General features: G+C 41.6%; 1 protein-coding gene across 2 annotated transcripts in view; it reads right to left on the bottom strand.

Annotated features, from left to right (window-relative positions):
* Positions 1 to 927: 927 nt before the first annotated feature.
* The window catches only part of LOC138202992 (tensin-3-like), a 31148-nt gene continuing 13121 nt past the window's right edge, over positions 928 to 18954 (bottom strand). Inside the window, exons 1-16 of one of the 2 annotated variants that reach the window (XM_069157443.1) lie at positions 16097 to 17212; positions 13617 to 14822; positions 9801 to 9958; positions 9580 to 9712; positions 9404 to 9487; positions 7609 to 7678; positions 6942 to 7477; positions 6752 to 6838; positions 6231 to 6362; positions 4526 to 4621; positions 3843 to 3920; positions 3576 to 3653; positions 3212 to 3380; positions 3064 to 3132; positions 2785 to 2814; positions 928 to 2661 (exon numbers count right to left, since the gene is read on the bottom strand). In XM_069157443.1, coding sequence (XP_069013544.1) covers positions 2517 to 2661; positions 2785 to 2814; positions 3064 to 3132; positions 3212 to 3380; positions 3576 to 3653; positions 3843 to 3920; positions 4526 to 4621; positions 6231 to 6362; positions 6752 to 6838; positions 6942 to 7477; positions 7609 to 7678; positions 9404 to 9487; positions 9580 to 9712; positions 9801 to 9958; positions 13617 to 14822; positions 16097 to 16433 — 3408 coding nt within the window. In that variant the 5' untranslated portion in view covers positions 16434 to 17212 and the 3' untranslated portion in view covers positions 928 to 2516. Of the gene's footprint in view, positions 2662 to 2784; positions 2815 to 3063; positions 3133 to 3211; positions 3381 to 3575; positions 3654 to 3842; positions 3921 to 4525; positions 4622 to 6230; positions 6363 to 6751; positions 6839 to 6941; positions 7478 to 7608; positions 7679 to 9403; positions 9488 to 9579; positions 9713 to 9800; positions 9959 to 13616; positions 14823 to 16096; positions 17213 to 18954 lie in introns of those variants that run through there. The other variant, XM_069157442.1, reaches the window with a different exon arrangement.

The raw sequence follows: 18954 nt of genomic DNA, 5'->3' as shown, positions 1-18954 counted from the left end.
CTTTCCCCGGCTTCTTTTATTTCAAGGCCACTCTGCACTAAATAACAGAGGAAGACGGGGTCTCTGCAGTCGCCACACCTGGGCCTTCGCTTCCTTCCTGCCCTCCCCGGGAATTCTTCACTTTCACCACCTGTGGAGGGACAGTAGTGAGGGGGTAGGGGGGCTAGGCTCTGCAATTTTTTTTTTTTTTTTTTTTCTCCTCTCAGCACCTTTAGAGCAACCTGTCCGGGCTTGCGTGGAGGTAAAATCCTCTTTTACTGCACTCTACAAATGAGACAGTGGACATGTGTGTCAGACATGTGCAAATGTAGCTGAGAAAGAAAGGTACAGATGCACAAGACTGATGTGCATCAGCCTCATTAAGAGATGTGGTGGTCCACTTTGGCACGTAACAACGACTACCCTATTTCACCTTTATGCTACAGCTAAAAAAAAAAAAAGGAGTTTTGACTGAGGAAGAAAGCCTCATCACAACACCCCCCCCCCCCCCAAACTCCTGTGCAAGTTCAAAAGTTTTGTGTTGCTAGTGTCCTCTGCTGGATGCAAAGTGAACTGGAGAGTTTATTTTCTGGACAGAGCTGATGTGGCCGAGCCCTGACACCTTGCAGGACCTGTGCCTGGTAGTTATAGTTAGTTAGACACCAACATGCTGGTGTCTGTATGCTAAACATGAAGCCACCGAGCTTTGCTTCGCATAAGAATTGACTTGCAGAACTAACCTCGCTCTATCCAGGAAAAACAAATCCACCTACAGTAATTAACCTGTTGCATTGTATTTAGTTAATTCATACGAAACTAAAAAAAATTAGCCTTTTTACTGTGCTGTGTGTCACTAATTCTTGGTCTCGATCTGTAACTTCCTGAAGTCTGCGCTGGTTGCCTGGCAACTGGTCCTGGCTATTTATAACCTACCCAATCAGGATTACATGAATGTAACATTTTGTTTATTTACAGAACACATCAAACAATGCAAGATCAATATACAAATAAACTGTTCACATATACCATGTTATACACAGAGATAAGTATGAGGTACAGGTAATAAATGACAACAACATAATAAGTGTGTAAATATGCAATGAATAACAACAGCTTGGTTGTGGTTGTAGGTCCCTCAAAGGATAAAATGTTTTAGCAAAACAAAAAAAGTTAAAAGAAATTACTTTCCACGGTCATCATCTCATATACAATGCCAACAAATAATCAGCTGATCTTTTTCCCAGAGCAAGTGTTTTGTATATGTCATTGACAGATGACTAGTTGAATATGTTAAATACTAAATGTATTTGTGCAATTCCAACACCGAGCTCTTTCTTTCTTCTTAGTTTTAGGCTCAATGACAGCATTTTTTTTTTTCTCTTCATATAGCAGCCTGTATGTTTTCTTAAAACATTTCATTTAAATGTAACAAAATGTCGTATACCGATTTATTTTTTTATACTGAACGACTGCAGCGCTGTTATTGGCCATAAGTCCCCAAAAGAGGGGGAGAGAATTGGCACTTATATCCATCTCCTATGCAAAGTATTGATGTGTTTCTAACCAGTTCATGTCAAGTCAATATATATTAGGGTTTAATTCAAATATTTTTCAATGATTCTCTCATTTCATTTCATTACACGCACTCACTTACTCACTCTCACACTCACTCACACACACACACACACACACACACACACACACACACACACACACACACACACACACACACACACACACACACACACACACACAATTTAAAAGTGGTCCTACTCAAAAACATCTGAAGAGGAAAACGTTCTAACAGGTTCAAAGAAGCGACAAACATGCTGCACATGTACAGAAGGCCATGGTTTAAAAAAAAAATAAAGAAAATTCACATTGCATAGATAAAATAACAGAATCCTGTATGCGATGTAGCCAGACCTAAGGTCCAAATCATACATATTTGCTACACAGTTTTTTACACATTTTTAACTCCACTTGCAAAAACTGCATGCTGAGCAGATGCAGCAAAGAGGTGCTTCTACATCAGCTACAACTTTACGGGATGTTAATAGCTTGAATGAAGCTTGTTTTGGTTAAATATTAGGGAGAAGAAATTATACGCAACAACAAGGTTTTCTTGATTTGTCCTTAAAATGTTATGCATGAAAAAGGAAAAGCAGCTTTCGTATTATGTAACATATATTGATTATTATTATTATTATATCTAACTGTATAAGACATTAAAACTGATTTAAAAAAAAAAAAAAAAAAAAACATATTTCTTACCATTCTGTTTTTTACAGTTCATACAGTGGAAAGAAAAATAACAGAATAGAAGGGAATTTATATTTTTCTATTAAAAGATGTCACTGAAAGTCCTGGTGCTGGTCATCATTATGCATGCCTCTAATATCCAGAATTAACGTCCAGGTCATCACCATTTTCAGTCCTTGGATTTAGTCCTTTGTACAGCCTTATATTTATAATTTCAGTCTTTCATTTGTTGTTTCTATTCTCAGTAAACGTCTTTCCAGCTGATCAGCTCTGCCCTACTTACTCTTTTGCGAGCCAATCATCACCTTGGACACAAAGTTGACAATGGCACTTGCTGGCTGCTCAGGATCATGCTCTGCAAACAGGTGACATATGTTGTCCATTGAAGTGCCAGTTTTCCTCGCCACAAAGCCAAAGATCCTGCAATGGGAGAGCAAAGTAGTTAACAGCAGCACTATCATCTGCCTCAAACTGACCGAGTGCCTTTAAAAATAGCTGCTTTAATTGCGTGCTCGTTGTAGCTGATGATTTTAATGTACTTACTTTGCGGATGGGCAGACATCTTTTTTCCACCTATGAAAAGAGGATAACAGAATTCGGTTTAGCAGAACTTCTAGAATACAGTGAATATTACTTTCCTACATATTTAAAATGAACAGTGACAATGTCAACTATTTTTTTCATATTTCAGACATGTGTTTTTATTTCCTGCCCTTGTTGGGATACTACAATGGATTGGAATTATAAAAGGCTTCTTTAGTGACCAGCACTGTGAGAACCCATATATGGCATGCGTTCAGACATTAAATCAACAATACTTACTTCCGATCTTGAGGGTCCAGAGCACAAAATATTACTGTACTGAGATTGTAATGCCTCCTGAAGAAGAGCCTGAAAAGAGAGAAAGTTTTGCTCGAGAAAAGTCGATTTTTGCATGTATGAATCGTGTGGAGCGCGTGTGGGCACTCACTTCCTCTGATTGTCGGTGAGGGTGATTCCCTGAGAAGAAACTTTGAAATGGACCACAGTGGAGGTTGCTGGAGGGTTGGCGCTCAGAGTCATACTGGTGGCTTTCTGCACAGCCTGGACGCCTGTGAGTGACTCCATCTCCACGGAGCCCAGGTACCACACGTTGCAGGCTGCAGCAACAAACAAAATCAAATTACACTTGGATTTACGAAGTGAAAATAATTGTGGCGCAGGTGCATAATAACAGGACAAGGACAGTGGCTCACTGTCCAATAATTGCACACAGGGATTTTGTATATACACAGTTCCATCATCTGTTTGTCATAATGTCTATTCAGAGCGAGTGATCTAAGAAGCCTGATTACCTGCACCCTGTTTTAGCAGCTCAGCAGCAGAGTTTGTGACTGATTGTGAGGTATTCTCCACAACATCTTCAAGAGGATCTATGAACAAAAAAACATCAGTGAGATCATTTAGTAGAAACCAAAACAGCCAGTTAAAATTACTCAATGGTCAGACAGCTAAACACACAGACTGACAGATATGGGTTGCCACAAAAACTTAAGGTTTGTTTTCTATTCTAGAGATAATATTCCCCAGGAAAACTAAATGTGATGTGTGTGAATGTTTACCTCTGTCAGGTATGATAAGTTTACAGGGCAGGGCCAAGGGAGTGATTGAATGTTGGCACACCAAGGCAGTTAAGCTTCCTGTGAAAGAATAGCATGTGAGATCAAAATTAGAGTCAGATGCGATGCTACGTCACTTTCTGGTTTTTAATACTTTACTGCAAAATTACACAACAGTGCCTACTGCTTATTTTGCATCATTACTGAAATCTTACAAATATTTTTGCTATAAAAGAGATATAAACAAAAAGGAAAATATTTACAGATTAAAATGAAAAATTACACAATTGAAAGAGATAAAAGAAAGAAAGAAAATAATAAAATTAAATCCCATTTTAATGTAAATACAATCAATGGTCATTGATTCATCATTGATCCATGTTGTTCATTCATGTTAGTTTGAACAAGTTTTATGGATGTTAAGAACTTTCTGTAGAGCATTCATCAACACACATGCAATTATAAAAAAGGGAAATACTACAGGATTTAAATAAAACGCAGACTGAAACCATGAAACAACAGTGTATGCACTAGTTTGTCATTACACAGTGCTTTCCTACAACCCACCACATACCAGTAGAGTGCAGTATTGTTCTTAAAGTCTTGATATTTGCTGTAGTGAAGCCAAATAGCCACATGGTGTCACTCATGTAAACCAGCTACAGCGTAACAGAGCAGGCACTCACCAAAATAGGGCTCATTGGGGCAACCCTTCAGCCGCACTCCTTTCTGTGTGCACTCAATCAGGAAGTGGCGGACTAATTCGTTGGATAGATCTCCTCCTGTTAGAAAAAAAAGAAACCAAAGCAGATACAGCAAAATATATACAAAGTTAGGTAAGAACTCTCTAGGTTTACCCGCATAACATTTCCAAAACACGTATCTTATTAACACACACAGTTCCCTGGCGTTAACGAGTTCCATAAAATATACTAAATCTCTACATCCAGTCTACCCAAAGATTAAATGGATTATAGTTCAACAGAAGCGCCTCAGAGGGGGCAGGAGGAGTCTGTGTGAGGAATGTCTGGACACAAAGACTCAGAGAAAAGCCCGCTCCTTAAGGTGGGTTGGGTTTCACACTTATAAGGAGTCGTAATGCCCTAAGATCAAAGTGTGGAGATTGGACTGTGTCATGATTGTCACCACAGATGCTGTTGGACAACAGAGGGGTGAAGGCAAACAATAAGACAGGTGTGAGTGGGGGACAAAATGAAAGGTCAGAACGCAGCGGCGGGATGATGCGAGAAGGGCGGGAGGGCATCCTGCGTGCCCTTTTGTATTGTTTTTTGTCCTAAAATATTACCTGCCTTGTTTCTGATACACATTGTGGTGGGTTTGAATATCCGTCAGCCCTATTTTGAACAATGAAGTTAGGTGTGAATCTTCATCATCATTTAACCAGCTTTTGTTTTTGTGTTGAAACATGGCAAGAGAATGTTTGGCCAGATTCCTCTCAAGACCTTGTCTTGAATTTAAAAAAAAAAATCCCTCCCTCTATTTTATAAATATGCAAAACCAATGCACTAGGAAGTAAATAACCACACAAACAACTTGTTGTGGCCCCAGATTTGGGATATAAGTGTTATGTTATGTTATGTTATGTTATGTTATGTTATGTTATGTTATGTTATGTTATGTTATGTTATGTTATGTTGTGTTGTGTTGTGTTGTGTTGTGTTGTGTTGTGTTGTGTTGTGTTGTGTTGTGTTGTGTTGTGTTGTGTTGTGTTGTGTTGTGTTGTGTTGTGTTATGTTATACAGCTATGTGGGGCAGGGAGCTTCCCAGAAAAATGCCCTGGGATCAGAGTAGGCTTATGGACCCAGCACATCTTTTGTTAAAGGGTGAAACATTAGCTGTACATCTAACACTATCAGGCAATAGAGGTCTGTTTGGCTTCATCATGATGATGCCCAGGAGAGAAACACAGAGTGAAGAGAGTTCGCACACAAACACAGACAGGGACTCGGGTTCCACCATGAAGGCGAGTACAGTGGGCTGTAACTAAAGACGGCTTTGTGTGTGACTGTGTCATGAGCATTTCCCAGGACGTCCATGCTCCTGGACCAATCTCTGATGTCTAAACTGGAATAATTAAAAGTATGGAGCTGGAGTTGAGGGGATTTTAGCCTAGTTTAGCGTGAAGGCTGCAAAGTAGCCTTGCTCTGTCTAAAAGAAAAGAAAAACTTGTTAACATTTAATTTGTTTGTTTAATCTATACATAAAAACAACTTGTGGTTTGAGTCTTCATGCAAAGTTAGGCATTCGCACTTCAGATCTATATTTAATACACAAACTTGAGTGTGGTATCAATCACCAAACTAAGTCTCAAATTTATATATTCAAAACCAAAAAGTTGTCTGGTCTTTATTTCATCCACATCTATCGTACCTTTTTTGCCCTGTTGGAGAACTGAGGGAGGAGGTGTAGCCACCTTCATTGCCAGACCGTAGGCACCTCTGAAGGAATGGCTGTCCCGCACAATAAAGCAGCCCGGCTCCTTGTCCTTCAAGACTGAAATAGCTGAATCAGAAGAAACATAATGATTGTGAGGCTGCTGTTATGTGAACATGTTTCTTTTCTTTTCTACACTTAAAAAAATAAAATAAACGCAATAACATTCTTTTTGCTCCACATTTTTTCATAGTTGTAATATATCCAAGACTTCTTTTTTGTATACAAAATGTTTATTTCTCTTCAATTTTGTTCATGGGTAACAGCTCTAGTGGACATTCCTGCAGTCAGCAGGCTGTGCTTATTAACATGGATTTCAACAAATTTGTGAACAAAATCTTTGAGAAATTAACCTTTTGTGTGCATAAAAGAAGTGAAAAATGGGAGCAATAACAACATCGTTGCGCATATATTTTGTTGGGAGTACTTTGAAACAATAGTAAACACTGAGCACTGACCTTGATCCCTTGAGATATCTGGCTTGTACCAGAATTTTGATGTGTCCTGCACAAATTTTACAGTAACTTGCTTGCTGGCCAGTACATCTGGAAAACACAAATAACCGGCCAAATCACCCATCTGTGCATGATAACCAAGCCACGTGACAGCCACTGAGGACATTAGCTTTTTTAGCAAAGGTTAGCTTACCTGGCAGAGTTGAGGCTGTGCCAGCGATCTGAGCTGACAAGTCGGGCAAGACGTTGGGGAATGGAATACTCAGAGAGCTCCCACTGTGGGGACTTGAGAATCCACTGAGGGCTGGAGAGGTCGTCCCCAGCGAATGTTCCCCATCCGACGCCCTCTTCTTCTCAGGCAGAAGTGGAGGCTGAATTTGGGGAGTCTGTGACAGATTCTGTCCATCCATGGAGGCTAAAAGATCCCTGTCAATGCCCATGTTTGGACAGTCGGGGCCGTAGCCGAGGCCCGAGTCATCCTGCTCATCAAAGCTTTGAACGGGGCTGCGGTTGAGAGCATAGCAGGCCATATGGCTTCGCTGGCTGCTTCGAGGGGAGCTGTGAGCATTAGGGGCAGGGTGGATGTGGGGGTGGTGCAGGGGAGGAGAGTGGTGGCTGTAGTCCAGTGACACGGAGTGATGTGGTGGCTGTCTGGCAGAGGTGTAGTTACTCAAAGAGGAGTGGCGGGTCAGGACGGGATGCTCCGGCCAGGACTGGTTTATGGATGAGCTTGAAGTAATGAATTAAAAAAAAACAAAATAAACAGACAATGTTTACAATGAGAACCAAACACTTTAACTTCTTCCATGTGGTGGTAAAAAAATGTTTCTTAAAAGTTTTTGCATGAGTCGGATATCTACCCGTCTGTCTGCTGAAGGGTCCCAACAATAGAGGCAGAGTGTGTGGAACTTAGCGTCCTGTGGCAGTTGTCTGGCAAACAAATGAACATTTTTTTTTTTTAAAGTTCAAATTAAAATAGATACACTGATTCTAATACATAAATATGGAGACTTGTGGAGGTAATAACTGCAGAAAAAAAACTTAAAGAGGCCAAAACAAGCCACAATAAGCTTGCCGCAGAGAATGTAAAGAAGATCCTCGGGAAAAAGTTCTGGGTTCCTGCCACTAACAAACAATCAATATAGGAGTTGAAATGTAATGAAAGCTTTCTACATGGTTTTGAACCCAGCCATTCAATTTACATAAACCAATCACTGATTACCCCTGCCACAACTCACCAAGCCTACAAATCAAAGTCAACTGTAGCTAGAAATTAAAAGCTTATTGCCATAATTATCTAAAAGCTTTATTATAATCAGTCATAGTCTGGAGCCACTGACATTCCTGAAAGAGCCTATGTTCCAACTCAGTCTTTACGTTCAGGTTTTGACTGGGTTACTTTTAAAGAAACCAGAGGTGCAAAGCTGAAAGAGCTGCTGGGTTTCTTCCTGTCCTTGTTTACCCTCTTTGCACACAGGAACACTTTTAATGGGGGAAGAAATGTTTTTTGTGCCATGCTCCCTGACCCACGGTAACCATGGAGATGTGGCCGGATTGAATGCAGGGATTCCTGCCCGGGTGTGAGGTAGTAAGAGGCACAGCGGGGGCACAGATCTGCTCCCAGGCCCTACAATCTTTAAACATACTGTAGATCTCTATGGAGACAAGTCAATAAGAAATCAAAAAGGAATGAGAAAGTAAGGGTTTGGTGCATGATGGCATCATGCCTATATGGAATCCAAAATTAGCAGACAAACCTTAAACTGGTTTCATGTTTTTTTTTTGGATACAACGCTGTGAGAAAGATAATAAAAAAGTAACGTGAAAAGATTTGGGAATTTACATCGAAGTCCACAAAGGCTATAAATGAACATATCTTCTCAACTCTGAAAACAATCTTATAGCCAGGGTGTGTTCCACCTCAGATAAAGACCGCAGGAAACAAGCACCCAAAGGGAAACAAAACAGCTCAGTTTTAATCTAAAGAACAACACAGTGAAAGCATGTCTAAAAAGGTTTTCTGTGCAGGCCATGACCGCACAGACATTCTTCAAAAACCAAACATGAAGGGCAGAGAATGGTTAGGAATCTCCCTGCTTGTGCATCTACGAGACGTCTTTGTTCTCAGCCTCAGTCTTAAAACTGCTAAAATTCCATGAACAACAATGTCACCATTATTAGGTAAAGCAAGGGGGGCTCAAAATAGCTCTGTTGTAATGACATGTGGATCCAAGCAAGCAGTCGTTGGGCAGATATGAAAGAAGACTCTTGTAATTACCTCCCACTCACTGCGTGTCTTATTGTCATTCATTTTGTTTAATGGGTTGAGAAGAAAAAACACAAATGAACTAATAGAGGAATAGAGAAAATGTAAAATTTTCTTGTTCAAGTGTTTCCTATAGTAATGTGTCACAAATGAAAAGGCTTCAAAATAGGTTGAATGATCAACATTTTCACACAACAATTGAATTACATTCCTATATTTCAAATATATACTGTGAAATCATAGAGAAAATAATTTCTCGATACAATTATTCCGTTTTTCCACTGTCTGTTTTGTGCAGGCAGAGAAGCCACTTTGTTCCCTCCGATTAAAGCATTTCTTTACAGTTTAATGTAGCGTTGTGCTCTCTTTTAAGAATGATGTGAACCTACCGTGGTCTGTTCTGTAGCCTCCATAAGACTGCATGTTGGGAGATGGCGTTTGCCTGAGGTGAGTCAGTTCTGACATATTTTTCACTGAAAACAAAGCACATGAGAATGGGACATTTAATTAAATGAAAGAGACGAGACACCTGGTTACAATGACACAGCAAACTTAATGTACTTACCATAAGGTGTTGGTGGAGAGATGGGGAAGGCGGGAGTGGGTGGCGTCATGTCACTACCGGCCTCCACTCCACTGTCCATGTCTTGGCCCGGGACCCTGTAATCCGCACTGTCACTCCTGTACAATATGGAATGCTGAAACAAACAACACACATGGACGTGTAACCCACTAAAAGTCATTTACACACAAGCTTCATCCACTGTGCACACGTGCTGTATTTACCTGGGACTGCGGCACACAGGTGGAATACGTCCGCTGGCCCCTGTACTCCTCCGTCTCACCCCACCCCGAGTTACAGAAGCCCGGGTGACCCATTACGTCCTGTCCTTGGCAGCTTAGAGTCCGTGTGACACCCACTCGCCCCTCGCTGGACTGGACAGCTGCATACACACAGGTAGACAGCAGAGAAAAGGTCAGTAAATGTTAACAGATTTACAGGCATCACTGATTTCAAGGAAGTAAAGTGTCAAAAAAAACACTGTCAGGGAAAATAGGAGTGCTTTGACCTTTGGTACCTTTTTAGGAAGGCTTTCAGTAAAATGTTTTTTTCAACACTACTTCTTCAAGGTCAAGGTATTCAAGCTGCTATTGAACTATCTGTCTATTCTGAAATTAAGGCATAATAGACTCAGCTTGAGCATTATCACAGTACTAATAAAGGTATTTTCTGTTTACCAAGAAGGACAATGACAAATGTATTAAATGTCAAACCCATTAAATTTGTTACACTGTATTCTAAATATGTGTAACTTTGTTAGTTTTATGTACAGATTCGTTCAGTTTGGACAAAAAAAAAAGAAAGAAAAAAAAAGAATGGAACAATAACTTGACAGTCACGTTACCACGATATGATTCAGCTGAATTCTTTCATGTGAAAAAGTTTGGGATTTGTGACATTTTAATTTGGTCAGTTGCTAATGTAAAAGGACCACACTGCTAACACCAGGCTTTGGCTTTCATAATGTTTTGAGAGGACAGCTGAGGAATGCCAGGGGTCCGGCTGGTGGGCTGGAGGCTGTGGAGTAAGAGTGTGTGTGTGTGTGTGTGTGTGTGTGTGTGTGTGTGTGTGTGTGTGTGTGTGTGTGTGTGTGTGTGTGTGTGTGTGTGAGTTCAATGTTGTGATTACTCTGAGGAGTGCTGCCACTCAGCACCAGGGTGTTAATTTGAGCCCTCCCAGCGAGCTCCGACCTCTCAACCCTGAAGAATGCTAATGGTGCAGAAGTGCTAATGCCTGGGATCATTACTCACTTTGTCCGTGGCGAGTATGGATGGCACAGACAATGTCGTATGCATACTTGGCAGTGTTTCTCCATTTACTATTTCATTATATACGTCCATCAAAAAGATTTTGTGGATGCGTGTATCATTGATTCTGAATTTCTATTTATTTTGTCAGTATGTTAGTTAAGAGGTGTGAGAAATGAGCATGGATATGACAAACATCATACAACAGAGACTGACAGACATTCACTCCAGTCTATCACCATCTGTGCCATCATTTCTGAAATCAAATACTGCTTTCAGAGGAGGGATGGGAAATATAATATCAACAGTATTGTGTAACAAGTACAGATTTGGTTACACAATATCCACAGAGTCGAAGCGTGTTTTGTTTTAGTTATAAATAGTTCTTGCATAAATCTTTTGAAAATATAATATATTACCAGAGATACCAATACAAACATTGTCCGGTCAACAGTTAGGGCCTGATTTACTTAAGGTTTGCATCTGTAAAATCACGTGCAAACTCCACACCGCCCGCAAAAAAATGTCCAAGCAGATCTACTAACAACGTGCGGGGAAGATTGCGTCTTTCAAATGTGCAATTTAACACACCATTTTGCGCGTTTGCCTGAATGCATATGCAATATTGGGTGCTGAATGAAACCAAGTCCCCTGCTCATCACAGAAAGAGCTGGACCTGCTGATCGGTGTTTGTTAGAGGTTCTCATCCACCGTCCCTCCTCTTTTATTTGCCGAAGTTTTATTATATGCCATTTTTCATATTTTTCGCCTAATATCTTGCAATCTTCTCATAATTTCATCCATTGATCTTTTTGTTATTCCCTCGGCATTGACTTCCAAACTGATAATTTCCTATATAGCATTTTGTTGTTGTTATACTTATAGCCTATTTATTCATTTCAATGGGATCAGATTTCCGTTTGCTTTTGCGGTCGTTCTGTTAGAACGGCTGGAATCACTTTAACACGCTCAAATACCTCATTTCAATAGAGCGATTTGGACCTGATATCAAAGACGCAATTACTCTTATTAAATCACCTGTAAAACAGGTGCAAAATAAGTGTGCAAACTTTTAGAATAAACACGCAATTTAGTACCCTTTATTTCCGATTTGAGTAAATCAGGCCCTCAGTGTATTAAGAGAAAAGAGTGACAGCATGGAAGCAGCATGTAATAACATGATGGGCACAAGCAAGAAAGGCATGAATGAGTCATGATGAATTATTCATAAAAATACAAATGATGGAACCAGTCTTCCTTTATCATAAATAACTTTTGCTCTAAGTCCATCTGATAACACACACGGATATAAAGACTCTCAGCCACAACTCCTGTCAGCAAAACCTTTAAACCATTACAGTAAAAGCAAACAATCCATTGTTTCCTCCAGATTATTTGCAAATTAGTCAATTTATAGCCCTTGGCGTTTGTTTCTTGGAATGATGCTTCTGTGTTGCGGATATGCGCAGACAGGTAGCGTCTTTTGAATCAAATGGAAAAAAAACGTAGCCTGTGGGCTCACTTGTTCCTCTTGTGGAAATTCCTCAGGCCTCCCCAGCTTGTGCCCCCCCCCTTCAACCACACGAACCTGCTGGAGTGTGATTCATGCACCCAGGCAGTTTTCTGCATTTTCTTGGCTTCACTGCGTTTTAGTGCAATTGCACCAAGTATGAAATGTCTTGAGTCAATAGTGCCGAACTTGACAACCTGTAAGGTTCAGCCAAATCTGATGCAGAAAACTTCTAATCTTTGCAATATGAGACTTGGTTAAAAATGTCAAGTGATGTTATTCTGGCCATGTTTATTAGTGTTCTGACTGCAGGAGAAACAAAGATAGATATTGGAATTTGATCATCTTAAAGTTTCTTTAATTTTACCGCTTTTTTGTAGAAGCACACTAAAAGTTATGGAAACACATTGTGAATTACTTCACAGTTTTCTAAGATGATATACTTCATCCCTGAATTTGGTCCTGGGATCAGTTTCAATCTGAACAAAGAGGAAATAACTTGGGTGGATAACTGCAGATACAAGAGTCATTATGTTGCATAATCTCCGTTTGCCCAACAAACCTAACAACAACAATCACACGAGATATTTCACTACAATAGAAACATCATGGATGAGAAGTCAAAAGAAAAGAGTTTGGGCAGATGGAAATGTGATGCTGCAAAATGGCATGAGAAAAAGGTAAGAAGAGCATCTATTAGAGAAGACTGATATTAAATGGAAGAGGTGAAGTATATGTAGAGCTAAAAACGTCCCGCAACGGTAAGCCCTCAATCTAAAGGAAACACTGATTTTGTGAATATCTGTATTCTCAATGTGCAGCCTGTTCAATCAAACACTGAGAGACGGCAATGTTCCGAGAGGTTGATGACAGCTGCTCTACATTTCTTCATGTAGCATACTGATCTTGTACTCAGATAGCTAAACAGACAAGTCTGGACGGCGCTCTTTCCTCAGAAACATACTGAAAACATCTGAAAACCTGGCAACAACCCTGCTATTTCTGCCGCTAAAACACGCCAGGTGGGAGAGGGAGAGAAGGTGTGCTTTGTTGAGTTAACTCTGTAGTGAGGGGGAAGAAAAGTTGATTCTGTTGGAGGGGAACTACTCGGGTTTAAATATTCTTAGCATCTTGTTTCATTACTTGTATTTTGGCTGTGTTTATTTATCATATCTAGTCAAACTTTTTCATGATAACCATCGCGCATTCCTTTTCCACAACCACACTTCCAGACCACACCACATCATCATTACCACCACACCCAGCCTGTCTGGCTATCTTACCTGTCTGCTGTTTGTTTTTCAGGGTTGCTGCATTATTATCGTTGAATCTGAGATTGATGCCGTTTGAGCATTTGCCGGCCGAGCCGTTGACTTGCGTCCCGCCATTCCTCTTAATGGAGCTGCTGTGGCTCGCGACCGGCACGAACGTGGGGTCCAGGTCCATGATCAGCTGATTGAGCTGGTCAATGGAGTTGTCAATGTCCATCGTTAGAGATTTGAACTCCTCATCCCTTTTGTTGTTATTGTTATTGTTTATTGTTGCCTGTTCTTTGTGGGGTGCTGTGTTTCTAATAGCCTCTGCTGTCGTGTCCCTGGTGGGGCCCTGTGGTTCAGATGGCAGGCCTGCTTTAAGGGAACTGCCTCCCTGCTTGTTTCCTGGGTATCTTTCTGTATTGTTTCCATCCTCTGGCATGTAGATAAACTGTTGTGCAGCAACCATCTGCTGCTGACGTACCCAGGACTGTGTGGAATAGCTGCCCTGTCTGTAGACATGCTGCTTGGGCGCTTGAGCACTGCTGGGATTAGAGGAGGCCACAGAGTTGCTCCTGGAGCTCAGACAGCCTCTTCTAGCCTCAGCGTAGGATCTCTCAAACTCCTCCATAGGAGGAGGTGCAGCATGGTGGAGGTGGTGCTGGCTCTGGATTTGCTGCTCCTCTCCTCCAGGACTCCCGAAGCCATCCGACAGCAGGGAGTTTTGACTGCTCTTGTGGCACGAGGATGACAAGGTCCCTAAACTGTCCACACTGTGCAGATCATGACCTGTGATGACCTCATCGTCAAGGATGTCCGTTTCCCTCTCTCTGGGTCGAGGGTCTCCATTGGTGTGTACTTGTGCTGGGACTATCTGCTGAATGCCCACTCTGGGACCTCGATCATCCATCTCCTCCAGTGAGCGATCCTCGAGGCCAAAACCACTTAGCAGGCGCTTCAGCTGAACCTTCTCCTGCTGGCTCGGTCCCTGGTTAGCCCTGACGGTGGATGTGGTGGTGGTGGGGGTGGTGGTGGTGGTGACAGGTGTGGGTCTGTCTGCCCACAGAGACGTGCTGGACAGGCCTGAGTCACTGCTGACAGAAAGGGCGTGGTCGCTATGGTCGGGGCTAGAGGTGGCGGAGGTTGTGCGGGCCCCTCGGCCCAGCGTGGCCTCTCCTCCGTTGGGGCTCTTCTTGTTGGTCGCTTTGTCCTGGGCTAGGCCTTGAGAGCGTGGCGCTGCAAAATAGAAGAGATGCAGCGCTTCATACAGTCAGCTGGTATGGGCACACACAGAGACACACAAACAGCAGAGACTCACACGGACAAACACGAACGGCACAAAACGAGACACTGGTAACATGCACAGTCATGTCTTCCACAAACTCCAACACACTCAAGACATCTGTGACTGACGAAGCTTACTTACAATCACGCCTCACCTGATAAAGACAACATTCCAGACAACACAGACTACATGTAACCAGAGTATTATAACAATGACAGAGGAAAAACATTCTGAATTAGGTTACTAAATTAAGACAAATCACAGAATTATTTGTAAGAAAAAAATTGTAATACTAATAAGAATCAACCAAATTAAATTCTTCTTTTTGATCTGAGCTTACTTCAAGCAAAGATGTTCAATTTGTTATTTCCCATCAGGCCACCGGGTGAACTGTTAAAGTGCTTGTTCAGTAGTAGTGGTGGTGGAGCAACGGCCAAAGGTGTTCTTCGTGCACAGGTTATATAGGAGATGTTAAGCCTTCTGTATGCTGCAACAACAGTCAGACGGCTGTGGATCTTGTCTGACCCCTACATTCTTCACCCAGCTGTGATTAAGCCACCCTGCTCCCTCTTGCTTGCCCCTTGACCCCCTGCATATGTCCAAACAACCTCCTTAATCCTCAGAAGTAGAAGAAAAAGAAATCACAGAGGTCAGTCATTGTGAGTCAAAACAGGCCAAAGACAACAACAATTACCAAAAAAAAAAAAAAATCAAGTTCAGCCTTGTTAGACTTCTGAAGAATGAGGGCTGGTGAATAATTCCAAGTGCGGATGAGCAGCTTTGCCAAATAAGTAAAACTGCTGTTTCACTGTCACTCTCCCTCTGCCTCAACAAAAGAGAGCTGGAACAAGACTCCTACGCTTCTACCTCAACTTACCGCCTTAAGTACTTGCCTTTCCATGACCAGAGGATCTGAATACCAGACATGCATGATAAAAGCTCCCTCCTCCTCCTCCTCTCCACAAGCTCCTGTATGTATGCCCCCCCCCCCCCCCAACCCCCCTCACACAATCCTCTGCTGGGACCTGCATCCCGCCTTCAGCAGCTTCATGCTGGTCAGTCCCACTGGGAGTTCTCCAACAAATCTCTCTCATAACATTCCTTCTCGCAAGGTGCAAGCACATTTTTAACCTCTTCACCTCAATGCCGGCCATCTTCCTCACCTTCACCCCAGTCATAATATATTCTCCACCTCACATTTATCTGAACAATTAAAATCTCTTACCTTCGCTGCCCCTGCCAGGTAAGCATATGAGACAATCCCAGTCTCCAGTAAAAGGAAACTTGAAGAGGAGAGGAGACGATGCTGACACATGAGAGCGGACATGGCTTCTAACCAGCAGATAGTAGTAAGGGGCACAAGTCAAGAGAGTTCGAATAAGTTGGCCCTGCTTTTTTTTTTCTCTGCTGAGAAGGAGAGCAGTTTGCACTCTACACAAGGGGGGTGGGGGGGGGGACCTTGAGATCTCCAAATAAGGGCAGAGGAATGTAAACAAGTGAGGCGGGGCTAAGGAACAGAGGCGGGCTGGAGGAAACCAGTAACCCGACCTCTTGCCCTGCATAAGGAGACTACCACACCGGGGAGAGAAGGGGAAGAAAAAAGGGGGAAGAAAGAAAGAGAGGGGGGGCCCAGAGAGGATCAGAGAATAAAAACAACATTCCTGCAGCTCAAGACATTTTCACTCTGTAAAAAGACACTTGTTAATTAAAGCAATCCTGCTTCTACAGGCAGCTCTGGGCAATTTTTATGAAAAGTGGCTGCCAAGTTGTTTTTTCGCTCACTCTTTAGTGTCATGAAATTACATGCCTGCTATCCTTGTGTACGATACTGGCAAGAGAACAGATGTGCCCTAAACCCAATTATGGGGTTCAGGAATTGTTTTAAAAACAGTTTTACCTATCGGGATTACACTGACATTAACAAAGCCATAGATGGTTCACCATTTATGTTCTTAGCAAGTGAACTTGAGAAGAATCTGTCAAATCATTTATATCTAGCATTCATCATGTCGGCTGTTGTGGTACGGTCAGTCCCTGAATAAGCCACCAATTACAGTGCAGAGAGCAGCGCGGCCACAACTGTTCCTCATGCTGCTCTCGTCTCACAAGAGGAGGTCTGGTTGTGTATGGCTATGCAATTATCCAGCCCTTTTCATTCCCTCTCAGTTACTACCATCCTCTCGAATGCCAAAAATGTGAGTCAAAAGCATAATCATGATGATTGTCCTCGTTTTCTTTTCCTTCCGCCCAAGCTTCTGCATGTGTTCTGCATGCCTCTGATGTGTAGAAGGCGGCACACTGAATTACATCTCTTAAAATCTTCTGTACAATTTGTACGGGACACAGTGTGCACACAGGGAGTGAAGAGATGAACTAACTATTGAGGAAACTATTATGAAAGAGTTAATTTGTGCCATGCAGACAGTTTTTTTTTACATTTTGCTCTGGTTTTGAAAGATTTATCAATCAAGAATTCTGCTACTTAAATATTATGAAGGTGAAGGTTAGCGATACAAAAGCACAGGAACAGAGCCTTTAAATGACATATGTAATAGGTTACATTTTGTGGGCATATATCCGATGTCAGTCTTTCCCAGGATTTTATGTCTTAAAAGTTAAGGTCAGATGCTCTGCATATTTCACTCACACTTGCGATCCAGCCATTCCTGCTTGGAGGGTTGGCCTGCAGCGATTTCCATGTGACAGTTTGCTTCTATTTTAAGGATATATTCCTCCTGAGCCATTATTTTGTCAAGACTTTGGAGCAATTATAGTTTATAATACTTTATAGTCAGGATGCTAGATATATGTTGTTGTGACTGTTTTTATGTAAATATATATTTTACTAAAGAAATAATCCCCACGAAGAATGCTGACAGCACAGTATGATGATTACTCCGAGTAAGGGGGCTGCTTTTTTGGAAAGAAATGTTGCTGTTAAATTTTTTAAATGTCATTTTTCAACTGTGAACCTCATAAATTACATGAATCTACACTCCTCTATCTGCGTGGCTGTATGTGGGTCAAGGATTTTTGGAATTTGAGTAAATTGACCCATAAAAAGTCAGTGAAATTAGTGAAAAGATTCTAGAGAGACTAAACAGTTATATCTCAGACATAACCTTAATACCACTTACGGCTATACAATGACAACAACCCATTTTGACAATAAACTTAAGTAAACAACCTTTCTGAAAAACAATCTTTTAGAATTCGACACCTAATTCACATGTGGGGATAAACACACACTCTGGCGATTGAAGAACAGCCATTGAAGTAAATGAGGTTTTCTTTTCACAACCTTAGCATCACAGTGGCAAACGTTTTCTAGACTTACTCCTCCTGGCCAAACTCTGACTGACAGCCCCTCGGAGGCAAACTGGGCCTGCCAGAGGTCTGCTGGTAAGTAGATGCAGAATTCCAACAAAACTCACAGTCTTCCCTCTCAGATGTAGTGTTTACATGAGAAAACAAGGCTGTAAATATCCCACATGAATGCTTCAGAATAAAGGCAATAGAAAAAAGAAATGCTCCTTTGTTGATGTCTTTGCTTTGCTTTGATGAATTCTTAAATTTAAGTGGTGGTGCTTTAATTGCATTCCCAAAAGTGTGCATAAAATTCTGAATGTCGCCTATAAAAACACTCAATGAATACTGGAAAAGGGTGGATCTATGTTTTAATACCACCACCACGTTGCTCTATTCTGGGAGGTTGTTGTGAATTCTGTGGTTGAGTGGAGAGCAACAACCACAGCGAGGATGGGACGCCCCGACAGGGTGGTTCTGATTGCGAGTATATACTGCATATATGCGTGTGTGGGCGCTAGTGACAGTGTGTATATGTGGGATGGTTCAAGCATGCCTACTCATTTCAAGAAACAACAAAACAGAAATCTCTTGAGAACTAACTGCTCTTCCTCTGAACCCAACATTCCCTTCATACAACAACACTCCTCCCTGTCTTTCACCCAGAAGAAACACTCCAGCCATACTCATCCTGCTACAATCTAAATGTATATTTTATCTTCCCTTTCCTCACCATAATAAGTCTTTTTTTTCTTTTTTTTTTTTACAAAGACCTAC

This window comes from Embiotoca jacksoni, unplaced genomic scaffold (assembly GCF_022577435.1).
Source record: "Embiotoca jacksoni isolate LCO1_2020_lvr unplaced genomic scaffold, fEmbJac1.0.p SCAF_22, whole genome shotgun sequence".
Lineage (NCBI taxonomy): Eukaryota > Metazoa > Chordata > Actinopteri > Embiotocidae > Embiotoca > Embiotoca jacksoni.
Note: the sequence above shows the minus strand (reverse complement) of the source record. Positions and strands in the feature narration are given on the sequence as shown.